The sequence below is a fragment of the Balaenoptera musculus genome, chromosome 5, assembly GCF_009873245.2.
Source record: "Balaenoptera musculus isolate JJ_BM4_2016_0621 chromosome 5, mBalMus1.pri.v3, whole genome shotgun sequence".
Lineage (NCBI taxonomy): Eukaryota > Metazoa > Chordata > Mammalia > Artiodactyla > Balaenopteridae > Balaenoptera > Balaenoptera musculus.
In genome coordinates this window covers 19,335,004-19,356,367 of record NC_045789.1, presented here as the reverse complement: position 1 = coordinate 19,356,367, position 21,364 = coordinate 19,335,004, and the positions used below count along the sequence as shown (strand labels likewise).

Sequence of the window (21,364 nt, the reverse complement as noted above, 5' to 3'; positions counted from 1 at the left end):
AGTTAGTTTAACTCAAACTCATTTTACATTATTAACTTAAAGAATGTTTTCAATATACTAGTTTAAAATCAATTTTCCCAGAGCATTGGGAAAACATTCCACAATATTGGGCCTAAAATTCTTGGTTTCTCAATGGTGCTGCTATTGATATGTGGTCAAAAAATCCTTCATTGTATGCAATTGCCCCTCATATTTCAAAACTAGTTGATGACACAGGATGTACAAAGTAGATTTCAAAAGACCTTGTTTATTTCCAGGTCTGAACATGCACCATGTGACTTTGGGCAAGTCATTCTAAGCCTTCGAATCTCCCTTTCCACATCTCTAAATTGGGGGTGATAAGACCTGCCCTGTGTTTCTCTGGGTGCTGTTATAGGGATCAACTGAGATCATTCATGTAAAAAAATTGTTAATAATCAGTCTCAGATAAAAGAAAAAGAAAAATTCCAAACCAACTGATCCTTGGTTACTTAATTCCTATACAGATGATATCTTCAGGGATCTGTGGTTCTGATGATCATGCTCTAAAACGATTATTCCCAGTGAACTTTCCCTTAATAACAGGCCATGAAGGAGCTGGGATTGTGAAGAGTACTGGCGGAGGAATGAGCTCAGTGAAACCAGGGAGGAAATGGGCCACAAAAACCTTCACACCAATAGCCTGCCATTAAAATGCATTAACAAAACAACAAGGTCCTACTGTATAGCACGGGGAACTATATTCATTATCCTGTGATAAACCATAATGGAAAATATTTTAAAAGAATGTCTCTATGTGTATAACTAAGTCACTTTGCTGTACAGCAGAGATTGGCACAGCATAGTAAATCAACTGTACTTCAATAAAAAAATACATAAATAAAATAAAATAAAATGCATTAACATATTTACAGGAGAATAAGTTGGTGTGACTCTAAATTCTTTTAAGTAATCACATATCATGATATTAAATGTATCCAGTGATTCCAAGAGCCACACAGTTACTCTGCTGTCATTGCTAGCAATCCAGAGGGGCAGTGGTGAGCCAAGTATGCATTCACGGCCGAAAGAGAGTTGAGATAGGACTAGTGTACCTCTAAATAGATTAAAATCTCCTTAGGAGCAGGGACTGCTTCTTTTTTTTTTTTTTTTTTTCAAATAGACAATAAAACTGTATTATAAACATTACACTTGCTAAGTGACTAGATCTTAATTGTTCCCAAGACTAAAAGAAATTATAATTATATGACACAATAGAAGGGTTAGCTAATGCTATAATGGCAGTCATATTGCAATATAAATGTATCAAATTAATATAAACTTACATGCAATTTTGTATATCAAACATATCTCAATAAAAACTTTTTCTAATAAATTGTCAACAGAAAGGGAAATTTCTATAATCTGGCAAGTTAATTTATTCTGACATAGTTGCAAAAGAATTCAGTATTTCTTTTTTTATTGAAATATAGTTGATATACAATATTATGCTAGTTTCAGGTGTGTTACCGAGTGATTTGATATTTGCATACATTATGAAATGATCACCATGATAAGTCTAGTAACCATCTGTCCCCAACAAAGTTATTACAATATTATTGACCATATTCCTTATGTTGTATATCACAACCCCTTGGCTTATTTATTTCATAACTGGAGGTTTGTACCTCTTAATCCCCATCACCTATTTTGCCCCCTCACACCCTACCCTCTGGCAACCACCTGAGTGTTCTCTGCATCTATGAGTCTGTTTTCATCTTGTTTTGTTTGTTTTGTGTTTTAGATCCCACATATAAGTGAGATGATGTGGTATTTGTCTTTCTCTGTCTGCCTTTTTTCACTTAGCGTAATACCCTCTAGATTTATCCATGTTATTGCACATGGCAAGGTTTCATATTTTTATGGCTGAATAATATTCAGTTATGTGTATGCATGTATATATATGTGTATATATATATATATATATACACATATACATATGTGTGTATGCATGTATACACACACACACGTATATATATATATATATATATATATATATATATATATATATACACACACACACATATACCACATCTTCTTTATCCATTTGTCTATTGATGGGCACTTAGGTTGCTTCCAAATGTTGGCTATTATAAATAATACTACAATAAATATTGGTGTGCATCTATCTTTTGACTTAGTTGTTTTGTTTTCTTTGGGTAAATACCCAGAAGTGAAATTGCTGGATCATATGGCAGTTCTATTTTTAATTTTTTGAGGAACCTCCATGTTGTTTTCCATAGTCTCCACATCTCCAAGAAGATAATGCAAATAGTAGTTAGTTAATTCCTCTCTAACTAAACAAATTCCAGTGGAAGTTTTGTGGACAATGATGAGTATTTGAAGGGAAAAGATAAGAGAGCAGAATTTGAGATTCTCCTGAATTTGAGATCCAGTACGTTTGGGATTTTTAGGGCCAATGAAAGTAAGATGTTCCTTATCTAAACTTACAAGAGATTTTTAAAGCTATCTAAACTCTGCAAGAGGCCAAAGGGGATTATTTCTGTGTTATAAAAATTATAAGGACCAATATACGGACAAGGTTGTAGACCTCTGGCAAGGCTTTGTGAGGCTTTTTAAGTCTGTGATGACTGTGTTAATTTTCTTCTTAGACCCTACCCAGCCTGTCACTCTAGGGCCCAGGAGGGCTAATGACTTGATCCAAACATAATCAATATCCTCTCCAGAACTCTGCAACCTAAAAACCACCCTCTGTAGTAAGTGTCCCAGAAGCAGCCACTCCCTGCAGAGGGAAAGCTATTCCTTTTACTCTCTTGAAGTTAGCATATCTTGGACCTTAGCCCCACTAAAGAACACATGTCAGAGGCCTGCTGTGGGTCAGTGAGCCGTCATGGGGCAGGTAGACTCAATGGAAAGGGCTCTGCTATTATCCACCTGGGCCACTTCAGGCAGGTACAAGCACTGTGGGATTTAAATCTTTCAAAATGAAAAACAAAAGGGTTAAAGTAGATGTCATCTCTAAGGGTCATTCCTGGTTTTTTAGTCTATTTCCAGAGTAAAAGCAGACCTACAATTACCTATCCAGCAAGGAATAGCCCCATATTTCCATCATTTGCCCAAAAGAATAATGGGATTTCTGAAACCAGGTTATATGGTTTCTCCTTCAAAACAGCCATGGGCTATGTTATACTGGTTGTCATAATCCGTCTGCAGCAAGTTTTCAAACCATTCAGTGAAACCTTTATATGAAATTTTAAAAATATAATAATATGGTGATATTATTGTATTTCTGTTCCAATAACATTTTAAATTAATGATCTTTTTTTTGTATATATAGGAGATAAAGTCCTCACACTCGTTATTCCACAGTATAGAGAATGCAGTGCCTGCTTGCACCCCAAGGGAAACTTCTGTGAGAAGCAAGAGTTAGTAGATTTGCCTGGCTTTTATTTACTTTGCCACTCTCTTATTAAATCGCTTATATTGTGCAAGCACTGACCTGGAGCAAAGGTACTCATTTCTCTCTTTACAACTCCGTGTGTCTGTGCTGGTGCCGGTGCCTGTGTCACTACAGGAGAGCGTTCTACCTTCTTCTGGAATAATGCTGGATGGGACTAGCAGATTTACCTGCAAAGGAGAAAAGATCTATCACTCCTTCCGCACAAGCACATTCACTGAATATACTCTTGTGCATGAAAATTTCCGTGGTAAAAACTGATGCTGCTGCTCCCGTGGACAAAGTTTGTGTCATAGCTGTGACAGGCTATGGGGCCGCTGTTCACTCAGCCAAGGTGAGGAAAATCACTGTGTTAGTATGTCATAGTGATTTGCCTAGAAAACATCAAAACAAGACCAAAACGGTCCAAATGTTTCAACTAGTGTATATAGTTCCGAAAGTCTCAATGGTTGTTTTTGTTTTCTTAATTATACATGTGTCCAGGTTTGATTCCTAACACAACATGCCTTGTGAATTTGTAGGTCACTCCCGGTTCTACCTGCATGGTCTTTGGATTTGGATGAATCAGCTCAGCCATTGCCATGGGCTGTAAAGCCTCTGGTGCTTCTAGAATCATCGGGGTTGATATCAATGAGGAGAAATTTCCCCAGGCAAGAGCATTAGGGGTCACTGATCGTCTCAACCCTCGAAACCTCAAGAAGCCCATCCAGGAGGTGGTCACGGAAATGACAGGCATTGGTGTCAACTTTGCTCTTAAGGCCACGGGACTCTCAGATACCATGGTGTGTGGGCTTGGGTCACAGTGAGTATAGGCAGACCTCAGAGATATTGCAGGTTCAGTTCCAGACCACCACAGTAAAGTGAATATTGCAATAAAGCGAGTCAACTAATTTTTTTGGTTTTCCAGTGCATATAAAAGTTATGTTTATACTATACTGTAGTCTATTAGTATGCAATACAATTAAGTCTAGAAGAAACAATATACACACCTTAATTTAAAAATACTTTATTGCTAACATATGCTAATCATCTGAGCCTTCAGTGAGTCATTATCTTTTTTCAAGAGTAACATCAAAGATCGCTGATCCCATACCACAATAACAAATACAATAATAATGAAAATGTTTGAAATACTGCAATAATTACCAAATGTGACACAGACACAAAGGAAGCAAATGCTGTTGGAAAAATGGCACTGATAGACTTGCTCAATGCACACAAACCTTCAGTTTGTAAAAAACGCAGTATCTGCAAAATGTGAAGCACAATAAAACGAGGTGTGCCTGTAGATGCTTAATGGGTGGGTACACATTTAGCATAAAACTCACCTGTGGAACCCAAATCTAAAAATGGAATGTAAATTCACTCTAAAACATTCATCTTAAAAATAAAAGCAGAGACACGACGACCCAAAACCTATGGGATGCAGCAAAAGCAGTTCTAAGAGGGAAGTTTATAGCAATACAAGCCTACCTCAAGAAACAGGAAACATCTCAAATAAACAACCTAACCTTGCACCTAAAGCAAGTAGAGAAAGAAGAACAAAAAAACCCCAAAGTTAGCAGAAGGAAAGAAATCATAAAGATGAGATCAGAAATAAATGAAAAAAAAATGAAGGAATCAATGGCAAAGATCAATAAAACTAAAAGCTGGTTCTTTGAGAAGACAAACAAAATTGATAAACCGTTAGCCAGACTCATCAAGAAAAAAAGGGAGAAGACTCAAATCAATAGAATTAGAAATGAAAAAGGAGAAGTAACCACTGATACTGCAGAAATATAAACGATCATGAGAGATTAACTACAAGCAACTCTATGCCAATAAAATGGACAACCTGGAAGAAATGGACAAATTCTTAGAAATGCACAACCTGCCTAGACTGAACCAGGAAGAAATAGAAAATATGAACAGACCAATCACAAGCACTGAAATTGAAACTGTGATTAAAAATCTTCCAACAAACAAAAGCCCAGGACCAGATGGCTTCACAGGCAAAATCTATCAAACATTTAGAGAAGAGCTAACACCTATCTTTCTCAAACTCTTCCAAAATATTACAGAGGGAGGAACACTCCCCAACTCATTCTACGAGGCCCCCATCACCCTAATACCAAAACCAGACAAAGATGTCACAAAGAAAGAAAACTACAGGCCAATATCACTGATGAACATAGATGCAAAAATCCTCAACAAAATACTAGCAAACAGAATCCAAAAACACATTAAAAGGATCATACACCATGATCAAGTGGGGTTTATCCCAGGAATGCAAGGATTCTTCAATACACGCAAATCAATCAAAGTGATACATCATATTAACAAATTGAAGGAGAAAAACCATATGATCATCTCAATAGATACAGAGAAAGCTTTCGACAAAATTCAGCACCGATTTATGATAAAAGCCCTACAGAAAGTAGGCATAGAGGGAACTTACCTCAACATAATAAAGGCTATATATGACAAACCCACATCCAACATCATCGTCAATGGTGAAAAACTGAAACCATTTCCACTAAGATCAGGAACAAGACAAGGTTGCCCACTCTCACCACTATTATTCAACATAGTTTTGGAAGTTTTAGCCACAGCAATCAGAGAAGAAAAAGAAATAAAAGGAATCCAAATCGGAAAAGAAGAAGTAAAACTGTCACTGTTTGCAGATGACATGATACTATACATAGAGAATCCTAAAGATGCTACCAGAAAACTACTAGAGCTAATCAATGAATCTGGTAAAGTTGCAGGATACAAAATTAATGCACAGAAATCTCTTGCATTCCTATACACTAATGATGAAAAATCTGTAAGTGAAATTAAGAAAACACTCCCGTTTACCATTGCAACAAAAAGAATAAAATATCTAGGAATAAACCTACCTAAGGAGACAAAAGACCTGTATGCAGAAAATTATAAGACACTGATGAAAGAAATTAAAGATGATACCAACAGATGGAGAGATATACCATGTTCTTGGATTGGAAGAATCAACATTGTGAAAATGACTCTACTACCCAAAGCAATCTACAGATTCAATGCACTCCCTATCAAACTACCACTGGCATTTTTCACAGAACTAGAACAAAAAATTTCACAATTTGTATGGAAACACAAAAGACCCCGAATAGCCAAAGCGCTCTTGAGAAAGAAAAATGGAGCTGGAGGAATCAGGCTCCTGGACTTCAGACTATACTACAAAGCTACAGTAATCAAGACAGTATGGTACTGGCACAAAAACAGAAACATAGATCAATGGAACAGGATAGAAAGCCCAGAGATAAACCCACGCACATATGGTCACCTTATCTTTGATAAAGGAGGCAAGCATATACAGTGGAGAAAAGACAGCCTCTTCAATAAGTGGTGCTGGGAAAACTGGACAGGTACATGTAAAAGTATGAAATTAGAACACTCCTTAACACCATACACAAAATTAAACTCAAAATGGATTAAAGACCTAAGTGTAAGGCTGGACACTATCAAACTCTTAGAGGAAAACATAGGCAGAACACTGTATAACATAAATCACAGCAAGATCCTTTTTGACCCAGCTCCTAGAGAAATGGAAATACAAACAAAAATAAACAAATGGGACCTAATGAAACTTAAAACCTTTTGCACAGCAAAGGAAACCATAAACAAGACAAAAAGACAACTCTCAGAATGGGAGAAAATATTTGCAAATGAAGCAACTAATAAAGGATTAATCTCCAAGATTTACAAGCAGCTCATGCAGCTCAATAACAAAAAAACGAACAACCCAATCCAAAAATGGGCAGAAGACCTAAATAGACATTTCTCCAAAGAAGATATACAGATTGCCAACAAACACATGAAAGAATGCTCAACATCATTAATCATTAGAGAAATGCAAATCAAAACTACAATGAGGTATCATCTCACACCGGTCAGAATGGCCATCATCAAAAAATCTACAAACAATAAATAAAGAGGGTGTGGAGAAAAGGGAACACTCTTGCACTGTTGGTGGGAATGTGAATTGATACAGCCACTATGGAGAACGGTATGGAGGTTCCTTAAAAAACTAAAAATAGAACTACCATACGACCCAGCAATCCCACTACTGGGCATATACCCTGAGAAAACCATAATTTAAAAAGAGTCATGTACCAAAATGTTCATTGCAGCTCTATTTACAATAGCCAGGACATGGAAGCAACCTAAATGTCCATCATTGGATGAATGGATAAGGAAGATGTGGCACATATATACAATGGAATATTACTCAGCCATAAAAAGAAACAAAATGGAGTTATTTGTAGTGAGGTGGACGGAGTTAGAGTCTGTCACACAGAGTGAAGTAAGTCAGAAAGAGAAAAACAAATACAGTATGCTAACACATATATATGGAATCTAAGGGGAAAAAAAAAAGGTCACGAAGAACCTAGGGGCAAGATGGGAATAAAGACACAGACCTACTAGAGAATGGACTTCAGGATATGGGGAGGGGGAAGGGTAAGCTGTGACAAAGTGAGAGAGTGGCATGGACATATATACACTACCAAACGTAAAAGAGATAGCTAGTGGGAAGCAACCGCATAGAACAGGGAGATCAGCTCTGTGCTTTGTGACCACCTAGAGGGGTGGGATAGGGAGGGTGGGAGGGAGGGAGATGCAAGAGGGAAGAGATATGGGAACATATGTATATGTATAACTGATTCACTTTGTTATAAAGCAGAAACTAACACACCATTGTAAAGCAATTATACTCCAATAAAGATGTTAAAAAAATAATAAATAAATAAATAAATAAAATAAAAGCAATATATACTTAAAGATATGTCATTATAGTATACAAAGCTTAAACATGCAAAAGGCTACAATTCAAGTATTTCCTTTCCTGTATTCCTAGCTCTTTATTCACATACATGTTATTATATTTAAGTATGAACATTATTTAATTCACATACGCTATTCATGTGTGTTCTATATCAGAACCATTCATTTATTTGAAAAATGAGCTCCTATGCACCAGTGTGTTAAGTTCAGGGAGAATCAAATAGGCACCAGACTCTTCGGTCAGACAGGGTAGAAGAGAGAACGTAGGCATTCAATACATTTCAGTGTGTACCTAATGTACATGGTCAAAGGATGAAGGAAGTAGAGGTAGTTATGTAACAGAAAAGAGAAAAATAAGGCAAAACAGAGAAAAGGGGAGAGAGAGCAAGGTTAAGAACCAGAAAAGGAAGTAAAATAGATTGATGTATACTGTATACTGTACACCCTTAGAAAATAAAATTTTTTTAAATGAAGCTTCACACACACATATGTATATATTTGTTTTGTTTGAATAGAAATGATTTGGACAGAGAGTCATAGCAAGTGAGAAGTTCAGGCAAAGAACAGCATGTGTGGCCTTTGAGGCAGTGGGTAATTTTATCAAATAAACACATGGTACTTACTCTGTGCCAGATAATGTTCTAAATGTTTTAAGTGTGATAAATCACTTAAGCCTTATAACAACTCTATGAAATAGGTAGTATTATTCTTCTTTTTACAAATAAAGAAACAGGCATAGGGAAGTTAAGTAACTTGCCTAAGGTCACACAGCAGCAGAGTCTGTGCTCTTTACCACTAAACTCTACTGGTTCTCTCATGAGATTCCATCACTGGCAGTGTTGAAGCTGAGCCTGAAGTAGCATCTGCCCAGGAAGAGGTTTGAAATCTAGGAACCCCACAATTCCTTCCACCACTGCTGGTAGTTGTTATTTATGTATGGGAATGTGCTTATGGTCATTATTATCATTATCAGATTGCTGCTTGGGACTCCTGCCACCTGAACTATGGTGTCTGTAGGATCACTGGGCTACCTCCACCGAATTCACAGCTTTGCCTTGATGCACCGAAGGTTGTCCCTGGACGGACACTGAAGGGTGTATGTTTAGGAGGTAGGTCAGTGAATAGAAGGAACCAGTTGGTTGCTCTCATGAAATCCCTTTCAACTTTGTAGAAACATGGAATTCAAAATTCCCCTCCTTGGGGAAACAGACCTATAATGGTAGACATTTCCAAAGACTTCTCCTCCAATGAATTGGTATATTTTGCAAATCAATTTTAGTTAATTTAATTAAATAGGTTTTTTAACATTCAAATAAAATTTTTATCTCCTGCAAAATAATTTTTGGGGTTTTCCCAGTGTTTGGAATAACTCAGTTAAGTTCAGTTCTGCACTGGTGGATTCAAAGTTTGTCATGCTATTTTAACAGCAATGCTTTCTGGATAATCACATGCACCAACTTGGTATTTGGCACTGATTTTTGTCTTCCCAGTGGAGTCCTTATTTCTGAACAATACTGACCAATAGCTTTACTAAATTAACATTCCCATCTCCATCCATTGCTCTGATGGAAAGTTCCCATGCCATCTCAATGTGTGTGAATAGAGAGATGAAGAAACGGTTGTATAATGGTAAGCCCAGGAGGTGGGTTGGAGACTGCTAGCTTATTTAAAAGGACTATTTTTAATCTCAGTAACATGTGAATATCGATCCAATTCTTTTCCAAAGGAGTTCTAGGCAACAGAACTGTCTGTAGCAGCCACACATAGCAACAGCAGCCAACAGCTTCTGATGTACAATGAATTAATTATCTTCCATCTTCAATGACGAATTTTCAGAATACTTTACCCATCTCCATGACTTATTTGATTATTTTTCTTTTGGTTGGTTTGATATTTCTCAAATCTTATTACAACAACCTTTCTGTTTTGCAGATTATAAAACCACAGACTGTATTCCCCAGCTAGTGACTGATTACCTACAAAATAAAATTAATATGGATCCATTGATAACCCATCAGCTGCCTTTTGACCAACTCCACAAAGCTTGCGAGTTGTACCATGCTGGAAAAACGTGAGTGTTTTCTTTGATGATCTCCTGTACCCTGAACTCACAGAGAAAATGACTCTTCAAACGTTTCCAAGTGGTTTTGTGATAAAGAGATGGTTACTTGGACCTTCAGTATCTTTCACACACTCTACCCTATTTCCTATTGTTACCAGAATAAGAAAAGGTTTTACCTGCAGGCTCCTCTTTGGGAAACATCTGTATTAACCTATTTCAAAGTAATGTTCGAGAATTCAGTATAACACCAAGAACCAGTCTACTCCACGTTGGTCAATTATGCATTATTTTTCTAGTTAGAGAAATGACCTAGAATAAATGATTTGACATTACTGGAGTCATAAAATCTTACAAGGACTCCTAGAAACAAAGGTTTAGACTCCACCCAGGGCACAAAACCTTTCTACATCATTTCTTGACAGATGGTCAGTCTGCTCCAGCTTGCACACCTTCAGGGATGGAGTGTTCACTCAATGTGTTAATTTATTCACTCAGCGTATATTTAGTGATGGTGCACTATTTGCCAGGACTGTCCTAAGTGCTGGAGACACAGCGGAGAACAAGCAACAAGCAGTAAATAAGGAATTACTCCTGTGATGAATGCTTTGATTTTCTAATTCTGATTCCAAGCACATCTCCCTTTCATATTCTCTCCCTGCTCCTCTACCTATATCCTTTGCTTGTTTTAAGATATTTTTAAAATTTTTAATCCAGGTACTTAAAGTTTACCCTGCTATACCTTGTTGGTTTACACCTAGCATGTCAGCCCGTTTAAATCTGGAATGAAAAGCCACGAAAACTCATCTGAAATTTTAGAAACAAATTATCAAGGAGGTGGGTGGATCTAGCAGGCAGTAGACACACCGCAAAAGGAAAGGAATCAAGGGAACCCATTTATTCCTCCCTAATTAGACATGGAACTAGATTCTGGGGCTGATGGAAGCTGATCAGAAGCTGTAGCAGGTTTAGATGTCTTTGTGGTTATGCAGCCTGAGGAAATGGTGCTCAGAGCTGGGGCCTTCCTTTCACAGCTGATTTTCAATCCCGCTTTCACCAAATCCTATATTTCATATAGGTGAACTAGGTTGAAGGTGGAGTTGGGAGTGGGGATAGGTAAGCAATGCAGTGTTTCAATACGGTGCATAATTGCTTTGCTGAAATCACTGTTTCTCAAGGAATTCAATTGTTTTATTATTGCACTTTTATGTTTCAGCATCTGCTGTGTTCTGCTGTTCTGAGACCCTAGATGATGAAAGGTGCAAGGGCATCCTTGGGGACTTTATTCCTTTCCTGTTTCACCTCCCCAATTGTTCCAGTGCAGTGAAAAGAGGAGCAAAAGAGATGGGAATGCAGTGTGATTGCACAAAACGAAATAAGTGCATCTTGAATATAATTATTATAAAACAGCTTCTCAGAGAACAGATGTTACATAACTTTAAAAAGAGAGGTGGTGGGATTTGATTGATGACATTGTTGATATGTCCATCAACCCAACTGATCTCTGTCATTGGTCCATGAAAGTTGTCCCTGGTTATCCTTTATTCCTATTCTTCATAACGTACAGATTTCTCTGTATCTTTCACACCACTCTAGGGTTTACATGATGGTTTTGCTGCTTCTACAACACACTGGGGTCTCATAAATCTCTGGAAGGCTATCTCAGGACACAGTAAGCTATTTTCTATCCTGAGGTCTTCATACCATCCTATGCCTGTATCTATGACATGTTGAGGCACAGTTCCCATCTGCTTTCACACACACAAACACATTTGGGAATCTTGCCACCTGCACCCCTAGGAAGCATGCATGGGGCTCTCTCAGGGGAACTCATCCATACCTACAACCTCATAACTTCCTTTCAAGTCTTTTCTCTTCACCAAACCTAAACCAAAATAATCATTTCCTCATTAGGGTTGGGAGATTGGGAGAAGGGGAAAAAACAGCTCCCTGTATCTAGATTAGATTAGAGAGACACTAAGTTGACTCTAATGCTTCGAAATTGTTGCTTCCTCTTATCAGTCTTTTCCTCTGTGATTGACCTTTGAACAATTTTATAAAAACAGAGTCTTAGTTAGTTGTATTTCTGTAGCCTTCATAATATCTCTTTTCTACGTCATAGCCCTTAGGGTGTTTCCCTCTATTTCTAACACTGTCTTCGAAATGTCTCCAGTTATTTATTAGTGAAAACTTCATTTCACACACTTACTTCTGTTTTCTTTCCCACCAGTTGCCTCATGTTCTGTCCTCCCTAGGACAGTTGGGTAGGTTTTATATCTTGTCTGCTTTTGAAAAAAAAACAACCCAGATTTGAATCAGATAATTTCCCTAAGTAAAGAATTATTAATTACATAACATCTTTCTTAGATTTCAAGAAGTCAAAGTGTTATGGGGTCATTATTTCTCTTGTGAGACCACAATAGCACCATCACACTTTACGAATATTATCTCCTGGTTTATCGTTTACGGCAAGTCCTGTGCCTTTCATATCTTTATCCCCTGTATGTAGCACAAAGTAAGTGCTCAATGAATTTTTTTGAGAGAATAAATCAGAAAAATTAAAGCCAAATTAAGAAGCTTTGCTCAATGCTGTAGGCTAAAACAATGAGTATTTTCAGAAATAAGGAAGGCAGAAAGGCAGGAAGAAAGGAGAATAATAGTCTAAGAATCTCCAATTCAGAGAGCACCAGAATAATGAAGATGTAGGAAGATGAGATGATGGAACAGGGCTAGAATGGATAAGGATTTGTATCCACTGTTATGTTTAAAGGTGAAGATTAAAAATTACCTACCTGGTGATTTCAATTTTTATCTACTATACACAATGGATGCTGGAAGTTCGAAGAGTAATATGACATTCCCTTCCTAAATAAGCCACCAGAGTATAATTGAGTACTTACTAAATACTAGTCACTGTGCTAAGTACTCCATAATCATCATGTAATCTTCATCTCTGCCCTATATGTTGGGGAATATTATCTTCATTTCACAGATGAAATAACTAAGATACAGAGAGATTAATTAATTTGCTCAACATCAAATAGTTGACACAACAAAAGACTAAAATCTAGGCAATGTAATCATAGTGTCTGTGCTCTTAAATCATTTTTCTTTATTACCATTTAGCAAGGAGTTCATAAACATATAAGGCTATTATTTATTATAATTTCTGTATTTGTGATATAAATAAATTGCTATGAGGGAAGCACAGAGGATATGATCTGGTGGTACAAGAGCTCCAAAAACTGAGTAGAGAGTGAAAAGACAGACTGAATTCATTTCAGATTGTGAAGGAAATGGAACAGTAGAGAATGGAAGAAACGGGCAGTCAGGGATTATTTTTTGTGCCTTGAATTTTAAAAATGGAAAGAGCTGATGCTTGATGTCTCAGCAACTCTGCTTTTAAAATGTGGCCTAAATACATATGGATATGGACACAGATATGGATACGTATATGGATACGGGACCCTTGGCTGCCCAGGTGTTTTTCCCAAGCTCATAGGACAGAAGACCATAAGCTAGACCCAGCCAGCTAACTTTCATTTCTTACCTCTCATAATTGGAATCATAGAGAACCATAGAGATTGAATGGAGGTGGAAAGAAAACAGCACATATAACTTCAATCAGATTCGCCTCCTCTCTCCTTGTCAATATTCCATGACTGTACCAAACCTGTGAAGTGCTGTTAATTGTTGGTGTTTTCAGCTGGGCCATAAACTGGCTAATATGTACCAAAACTATTTTTTCATTCCTCTAATCTGGGTTGTAAAGAAGATGAAGTTCTTTTACCTTGCACTTTACTTCTTATGTACTATTTGAATTTTTAGTATAAACATGCATAGCTGATGCATATAGAAGTGATGTAGAAACAAAAACTGAGTACATGAATTTTTTTAATATATATATATGGCCTTGAATTACAACTAAATAATATTTTTAGGGTATGAGACTGGGCTAAATACCATATTGACTTTTAAAAGTTTTAGACATAAAAAGAACAAGAGAAAATTAAATGGTCAAATGTAGTTTTTAAAATCAAAATTGTGAACTATTCTAAACAGAAAGGACCTCAACAACCATTCACTGATTTCATTAACCAGTGGAAAGCATGTATCCCACATGGCATAGCTTTAAATGACACAAATAACTGAAGCCAATTTTCAACATGTTATACTAATATTGGCTCAAGTCCCCAATGAAAAAAACCTGGGGACGTGCCTGTAAGGAGTAGGAAACTTGCCTATCTTGTTTACCTTTTAAATATGAGCAACTATCTCAGAATCTGGTTCACAGTAGGTGATCAAATGTTATTTGCAATAATGAATTAATGAATCCATGAAAGTGATGAGGCCACTTTTTCTGAAGTGGAGTGACAATGTCTGAAATCAGCTCAAAGAGCTATCTAGAATTCCAATAATGGAATTCTTTAAGAATCAACATGTTAGAAATTTTGATAAAACTTCTTCCTGAATTTTGGGATGAATGTGGACAACATAGACCTATTTCCTCTTAGCTCCTAAAATGTGCCCAAACTAATCATATAGTCATTAGCAAATCCTACAAAAATACATGAATATTCATATCTTAGTGTCTTCCCAGAGCTGAGAAAACATGACCCCTATTTATTTATTGGGGCAGAGACCACTAATCATCCCTCATGTATATTTGCTGTTTAATAATAAACATGTTGAAATTTACTGTTTTAAATTTTAATAATAAAAACCTTCAATAATAAAAACATTGAAATTTAGCTTTTTAGAATAATGACCACATGTTATTAGTCTCACTAACAGATGGGTATGGCAATGTGATCAAATTGTGGTCAATGGGATTTCAGCAAAAAAATGATGAATGAAGTCCTTGGTGATGCTCCTAAAGTGTAGAGCATTTTTCCATTGTATCCCCTTCCAACTATCTGGGATAAGATCATGATAAAGGCCATCTTGGCCACAAGACAAAAACTCCATGTTGAAGATGACATAGCAGCATGACAGTAAGGAGCCTGGGTCCCTGACAGTTATGGAGCTGCCATGATAGCTTCAGAAAACCTACTGGACACACATGACAAAAAATAAGCTTCCATCCTGTTTAAGCCACTATAATTTGGGGTATTTATGTTATTAGAGCAGCCAAATAATATCCTATCTAATACATTGGCAGAAGGTCAATCATAGTCTGAACAGATCCAACTATCAAATTTTAGATATTGAAAATTATTAAAAAGCAAAGCATTCAGGTAAGTTAAATGAGAGAATATAAGAATTTTAGCATAGTACCTGGCACACAGTAATTGAACTACTACCATATTTTCAATTATTAAAACACAAGATAAATATCCATAGAAAAAAATGGTGATTTTAAAACACAAGACCTACTACCCAAAGCAATCTACGGATTTAATGCAATCCCTATCAAACCACCACTGGCATTTTTCACAGAACTAGAACAAAAAATTTCACAATTTATATGGAAACAGAAAAGACCCCGAATAGCCAAAGCACTATTGAGAAAGAAAAATGGAGCTGGAGGAATCAGGCTCCTGGACTTCAGACTATACTACAAAGCTACAGTAATCAAGACAGTATGGTACTGCCACAAAAACAGAAATATAGATCAATGGAACAGGATAGAGAGCCCAGAGATAAACCCATGCACATATGGTCACCTTATCTTTGATAAAGGAGGCAAGAATATACAGTGGAAAAAAGACAGCCTCTTCCATAAGTGGTGCTGGGAAAACTGGACAGGTACATGGAAAAGAATGAAATTAGAACACTCCCTAACACCATACACAAAAATAAACTCAAAATGGATTAAAGACCTAAATATAAGGCCAGACACTATCAAACTCTTAGAGGAAAACATAGGCAGAACACTCTATGACATAAATCACAGCAAGATCCTTTTTGACCCACCTCCTAGAGAAATGGAAATAAAAACAAAAATGAACAAATGGGACCTAATGAAACTTAAAAGCTTTTGCACAGCAAAGGAAACCATAAACAAGATGAAAAGACAACCCTCAGAATGGGAGAAAATATTTGCAAATGAAGCAACTGACAAAGGATTAATCACCAAAATTTACAAGCAGCTCATGCAGCTCAATATCAAAAAAACAAGCAACCCAATCCAAAAATGGGCAGAAGACCTAAATAGACATTTCTCCAAAGAAGATATACAGATTGCCCACAAACACATGAAAGGATGCTCAACATCACTAATCATTAGAGAAATGCAAATCAAAACTACAATGAGATATCATCTCACACCGGTCAGAATGGCCACCATCAAAAAATCTAGAAACAATAAATGCTGGAGAGGATGTGGAGAAAAGGGAACCCTCTTGCACTGTTGGTGGGAATGTAAATTGATACAGCCACTATGGAGAACAGTATGGAGGTTCCTTAAGAAACTAAAAATAGAACTACCATACGACCCAGCAATCCCACTACTGGGCATATACCCTGAGAAAACCATAATTCAAAAAGAGTAATGTACCAAAATGTTCATTGCAGCTCTATTTACAATAGCCAGGACATGGAAGCAACCTAAGTGTCCATCAACAGATGAATGGATAAAGAAGATGTGGCACATATATACAACGGAATATTACTCAGTCATAAAAAGAAACAAAATGGAGTTATTTGTAGTGAGGTGGATGGACCTAGAGTCTGTCATACAGAGTGAAGTAAGTCAGAAAGAGAAAAACAAATACAGTATGTTAACACATATATATGGAATCTAAGGGAAAAAAAAAAAAGGTCATGAAGAACCTAGGGGCAAGACGGGAATAAAGACACAGACCTACTAGAGAATGGACTTGAGGATATGGGGAGGGGGAAGGGTAAGCTGTGACAAAGTGAGAGAGTGGCATGGACATATACACACTACCAAATGCAAAATAGATAGCTAGTGGGAAGCAGCCGCATAGCACAGGGAGATCAGCTCGGTGCTTTGTGACCACCTAGAGGGGTGGGATAGGGAGGGTGGGAGGGAGGGAGACGCAAGAGGGAAGAAATATGGGAACATATGTATATGTATAACTGATTCACTTTGTTATAAAGCAGAAAGTAACACACCATTGTAAAGTAATTATACTCCAATAAAGATGTTGAAAAAAAAAACAACACAAGACCAATACTAGTAATTCAGATATTTGCCAAAGCTATCTTCAATTCTGTTTTATATATTATCTGCCATATACCTAATAAATACATACACTTCATTGTTCTTATTCTGGAGATATGGTGATCAACAAGGAAAATAAAATCCCCAGTCTTATTTTCCAGGTATATAGGGAGTGACATAATGAATAAGTGAATAAATAAGTGAACAAATTGTGAAGGTAGTTATAAAGAAAATAAAAGAAGGTGATGTGCCAGAGAATGTCTGAGTAAACTATTCTTGACTGGGTGGTCAGTGTGTGTGTGTGTGTGTGTGTGTGTGTGTGTGTGTGTGTGTGTTAAGGATACAGCAAAGAACGAATATGAACATATTCAGGATTTTGGGTCTAATAACAGAAAAACTTACATCAAAAAAAAAAATCACATAGAAGCACAGAATTTTTAGAGCTGGAAGTTAAAGGAGATACTACAGTCCAGTCTCCTCATTTCATAGACAAGGAAATTGAAGTCTGGAAATTTAAGAACCCTGTCCAATGGGAAAATTTAACTCAAAGTGAGTCAGTACCAGAGCTCAGGCCTTTTTACTCCCAGTTCAAGCTATATTCTCTTCATCAAAATTGAATCATTTGTAATGGTTACCAAAGGAGAAAGGTGGGGGGGAGGGATAAATTAGGAGTTTGGGATTAATGTATACACACTACTATACATAAACTAGGTAATCAACAAGGACCTACTGTATAGCACAGTGGACTGTACTCAATATTCTGTAATAACCTATATGGGAAAAGAATCTGAAAAAGAATTGATATGTATATATGTATATGTACAACTGAATCACTTTGCTGTACATCTGAAACTAACACAACATTGTAAATCAAATATACTCCAATATAAAATAAAAATTAAATTAAAAAATAAATAAAATTACATTATAGATGAAAAAAATAAAAATTTCAAATATCAAAAAAAATTGAATCATTTGTAGAATTGCTTCCTGAAGAGAATTTATTTTCATCAGTTTCCTTTTGGTGGTTTTGGAGTGCTTAGCAAAAATCAGGCACAGAAAAACTGAGATGAACCACACTGGATTTCCTTGAGCTGGAAAAAAGCTGTATCTCAATCTACAGAAACAAATGACTGATACAGATGCTGTCACTGTCAATCATGCAGACATGCTGTGAATATGAGGATGGAGAAGGGGTAAGGAGAAAGGGCAGTTATTTTTAATATATATATCCAGGCACATTGATAAACCATTGTGGCAGGCAGAATTCTAAAATGCATTCCATACCCCACCAAGATTCCCCACCTTAATCCTTGGGACTGTGAATTGGATGAATGTTATCTCCATTATTATGTTACATGGCCAAAGGAGATTATCTAAACTGGCCTGATCTAATTACAAGAGCCCTTAAAAGCTGGGGGAGAAATCAGAGAGATTTGAAACACAAGGATTCAATGCACTGATGCTGGCTTGAAGATGGAGGTGCCATGTGCAAGGAAGGGCTGTAGAGTAGTCTCTAAGAGCTAAGAGTGACCCCTGGGTGACAGCCATCAAGGAAATGGAGACCTCAGTCCTACAGCTACAAGGGGCTGAATTCTGCCAATAACCTGAATGCGCTTAGAAGAGGATTCTTCCCCAGAGCTTCCAGATAAGAGCCCAGCCCAGCCAACACCTTGACGCTGGTCTTTTGAGGACGCAGTTGAGCCTGCCTAGACTTCTGACCTACACTGCAGTCAGCTAATAAGTAGGTGTTGTTTTAAGCCACTGAGTCTGTGAGGTGTTTTCTTTGTTTGTTTTGTTACACAGCAATAAAAACTAATGCAGCTCTCAAAATAATTGGTCATATTTAAACCACAATAAGGACATAAAAAGGAGGGTGTTATTAGCCCCCTTTTTCAAACAAGAAAAATAAGAGACAGAGATATTAGGTGACTTGCCCAAGGTTACACAGATAGGGGAATCTAAATTTAGTTTGACTCTTTTTACAAAGAAGTTATGTGGTGCTAAGTATGTAGGAAGTTAGCCCTCAGAATAATTTGACAATATTTTAAATTGGAAAACCAGCCATTCTAACTAGTCGTTCCAAATCATAGATTAGTAAAAGTTGCAGACATTTTACAAACTCTGTGTGTTTCATTTGGATGTCTAGAGACCTAAATTTGTGTTCTTTTTTTTATCACTCCCTTATAAGTATTAAATTTAAAGTTAAAAAAGAAAAGGATCCAGTATTTTTAAAAGTCAAGGTTTGTGTTGATTAGATGAGTCCCTAAGTCTATGGCTAACCAGGGTAGCATATTCTAATTTTGAATGTTTTGCTTTATGTTTATCACATGGATTTTAAAAATACATTTGAAATTAGTTTGACTTGCTTCAAGTATTTAAACACAAATGGTAATATTAATACTATGAAGCAAGAAGAGAATGGTATGAAAGGGGAACAGAGAAGAAAGAGTTCCTGGAAAGTTAAAATGGTTTCTAAGTTTTTTTAAAAAATAATAATAATGGAAGCCTTTAAGGGCCATCCAAGAAAACCTTCAAAAAAAGAGAAAAAGATAAAACAGAAATCTGCAAATATGAAAACAGAAATCATGACAGGAAAAAAAACTAAGGGGAGCAACATATAATACCAAACATGCAACTAACTGAAATTTCAACAAGTGAAGAAGCAAAAAGTCAGGAAATTATGAAAGAAATAAGTAGAAAATTTCCAAGATCTGAAAACATAGACTTCCCTCTCCACCCCAGAAAAGCTCTCATCAAGTACCAAAAACAATTAATGAAAAAAGTACCCACAAGTGGGTCATCATTATGACACTTCAGGACACCAAGGAAGAAAGAAGATTTTTTAAAAATCTTCCAGAAAAAAGCACATCATGATAATAAATTCATACGTAAACAGATAAATAAAAATTTAAAATCAGGCTGATCTCATACCTCTTATCAGCTTCATTAGTGATATTAAAATATTAATGATGGCTTCAGAATCATAATGGAAACTATTTTGAACCTATTTTCTAAACCCAGCTATATCCAGATTGGAGAGAAAGAGCATAGGAGTCTGGGAGAGGTCCAGAGATCCAGAAAGTGGATCTTGTGCAAAAGAACCTATTACTGAGGGTTCAGACACTACAAATGTCCATGGCACATACCTAAATTTAAGTTCTTTCTTTTTTTTTATTTGCTTAAATTTAGTAATTACCAATTATATTTTACTTCACTACTCGTCATATTTTCAGATTTTAATTAGAATACAAGGGTTGCAAATGTTTGCAGTTTGGGCCCACCTGGGATATATTTGCCACTCAAATTGGCAAAAGCACCAATTTATCTTTAGAGTAACACAGCCCTCCCCATGGTGGTCTAATTTCTGGCCTCAGCCAGGCTCCTGAGAATCTATCCAAGGATTTCCACTGGAGCTTTGTGAAAGAGGTCAGCTATTTCTGCCAGGGTTGCTAAGTTGGTAGAACATTTCTGACCAGCTCCAGGCAGCTAAAAACAACTGACCTAAAAGTGAAACCAAAACACAGGAAAGGCAATCCAAGAGATGGAGAGAGGTTGCATCCTCACCACATTGCTTTTACTCACCATTCTACGTACTGGACCTAGCATGTGCCTGGTACGTTAAGTTACTCAAGAGATGTCTGATTGAATTACTGACAATTAAATCTACTTACACTTACTATAATTACTGACATACTTGATTTTATTTCTTCATCATTTTTATGCTATCCTTCTATGTTGTGTTGTCTTTTCTATGTTCTTTCCTTTCTTCTTTTTGAGTACCTCACACCATTTCCTTTTGTGTGCTAGTTTAGAAGTTATACTAAACATTTTAATATACGTACTTATTTATAAACTATCTTTACCATTCTCTGAACAACATGGGGAACTTATAACAGTAACTCAAGTCATCCTGCTTCTCCATCTTTAATCTATATGG

At 36.6% G+C, this 21,364-nt stretch overlaps 1 protein-coding gene across 1 annotated transcript; it reads left to right on the top strand.

Annotated features, from left to right (window-relative positions):
- Nucleotides 1–485: 485 nt before the first annotated feature.
- LOC118896122 (alcohol dehydrogenase 1-like) lies at nucleotides 486–11,536 on the top strand. Its single transcript, XM_036853903.1, is given in 8 exon segments — nucleotides 486–622; nucleotides 3,315–3,404; nucleotides 3,559–3,676; nucleotides 3,678–3,770; nucleotides 3,958–4,218; nucleotides 9,210–9,345; nucleotides 10,169–10,307; nucleotides 11,512–11,536. Coding segments are annotated over 8 exon segments (999 nt in total).
- The last annotated feature ends 9,828 nt before the right edge of the window (nucleotides 11,537–21,364 follow it).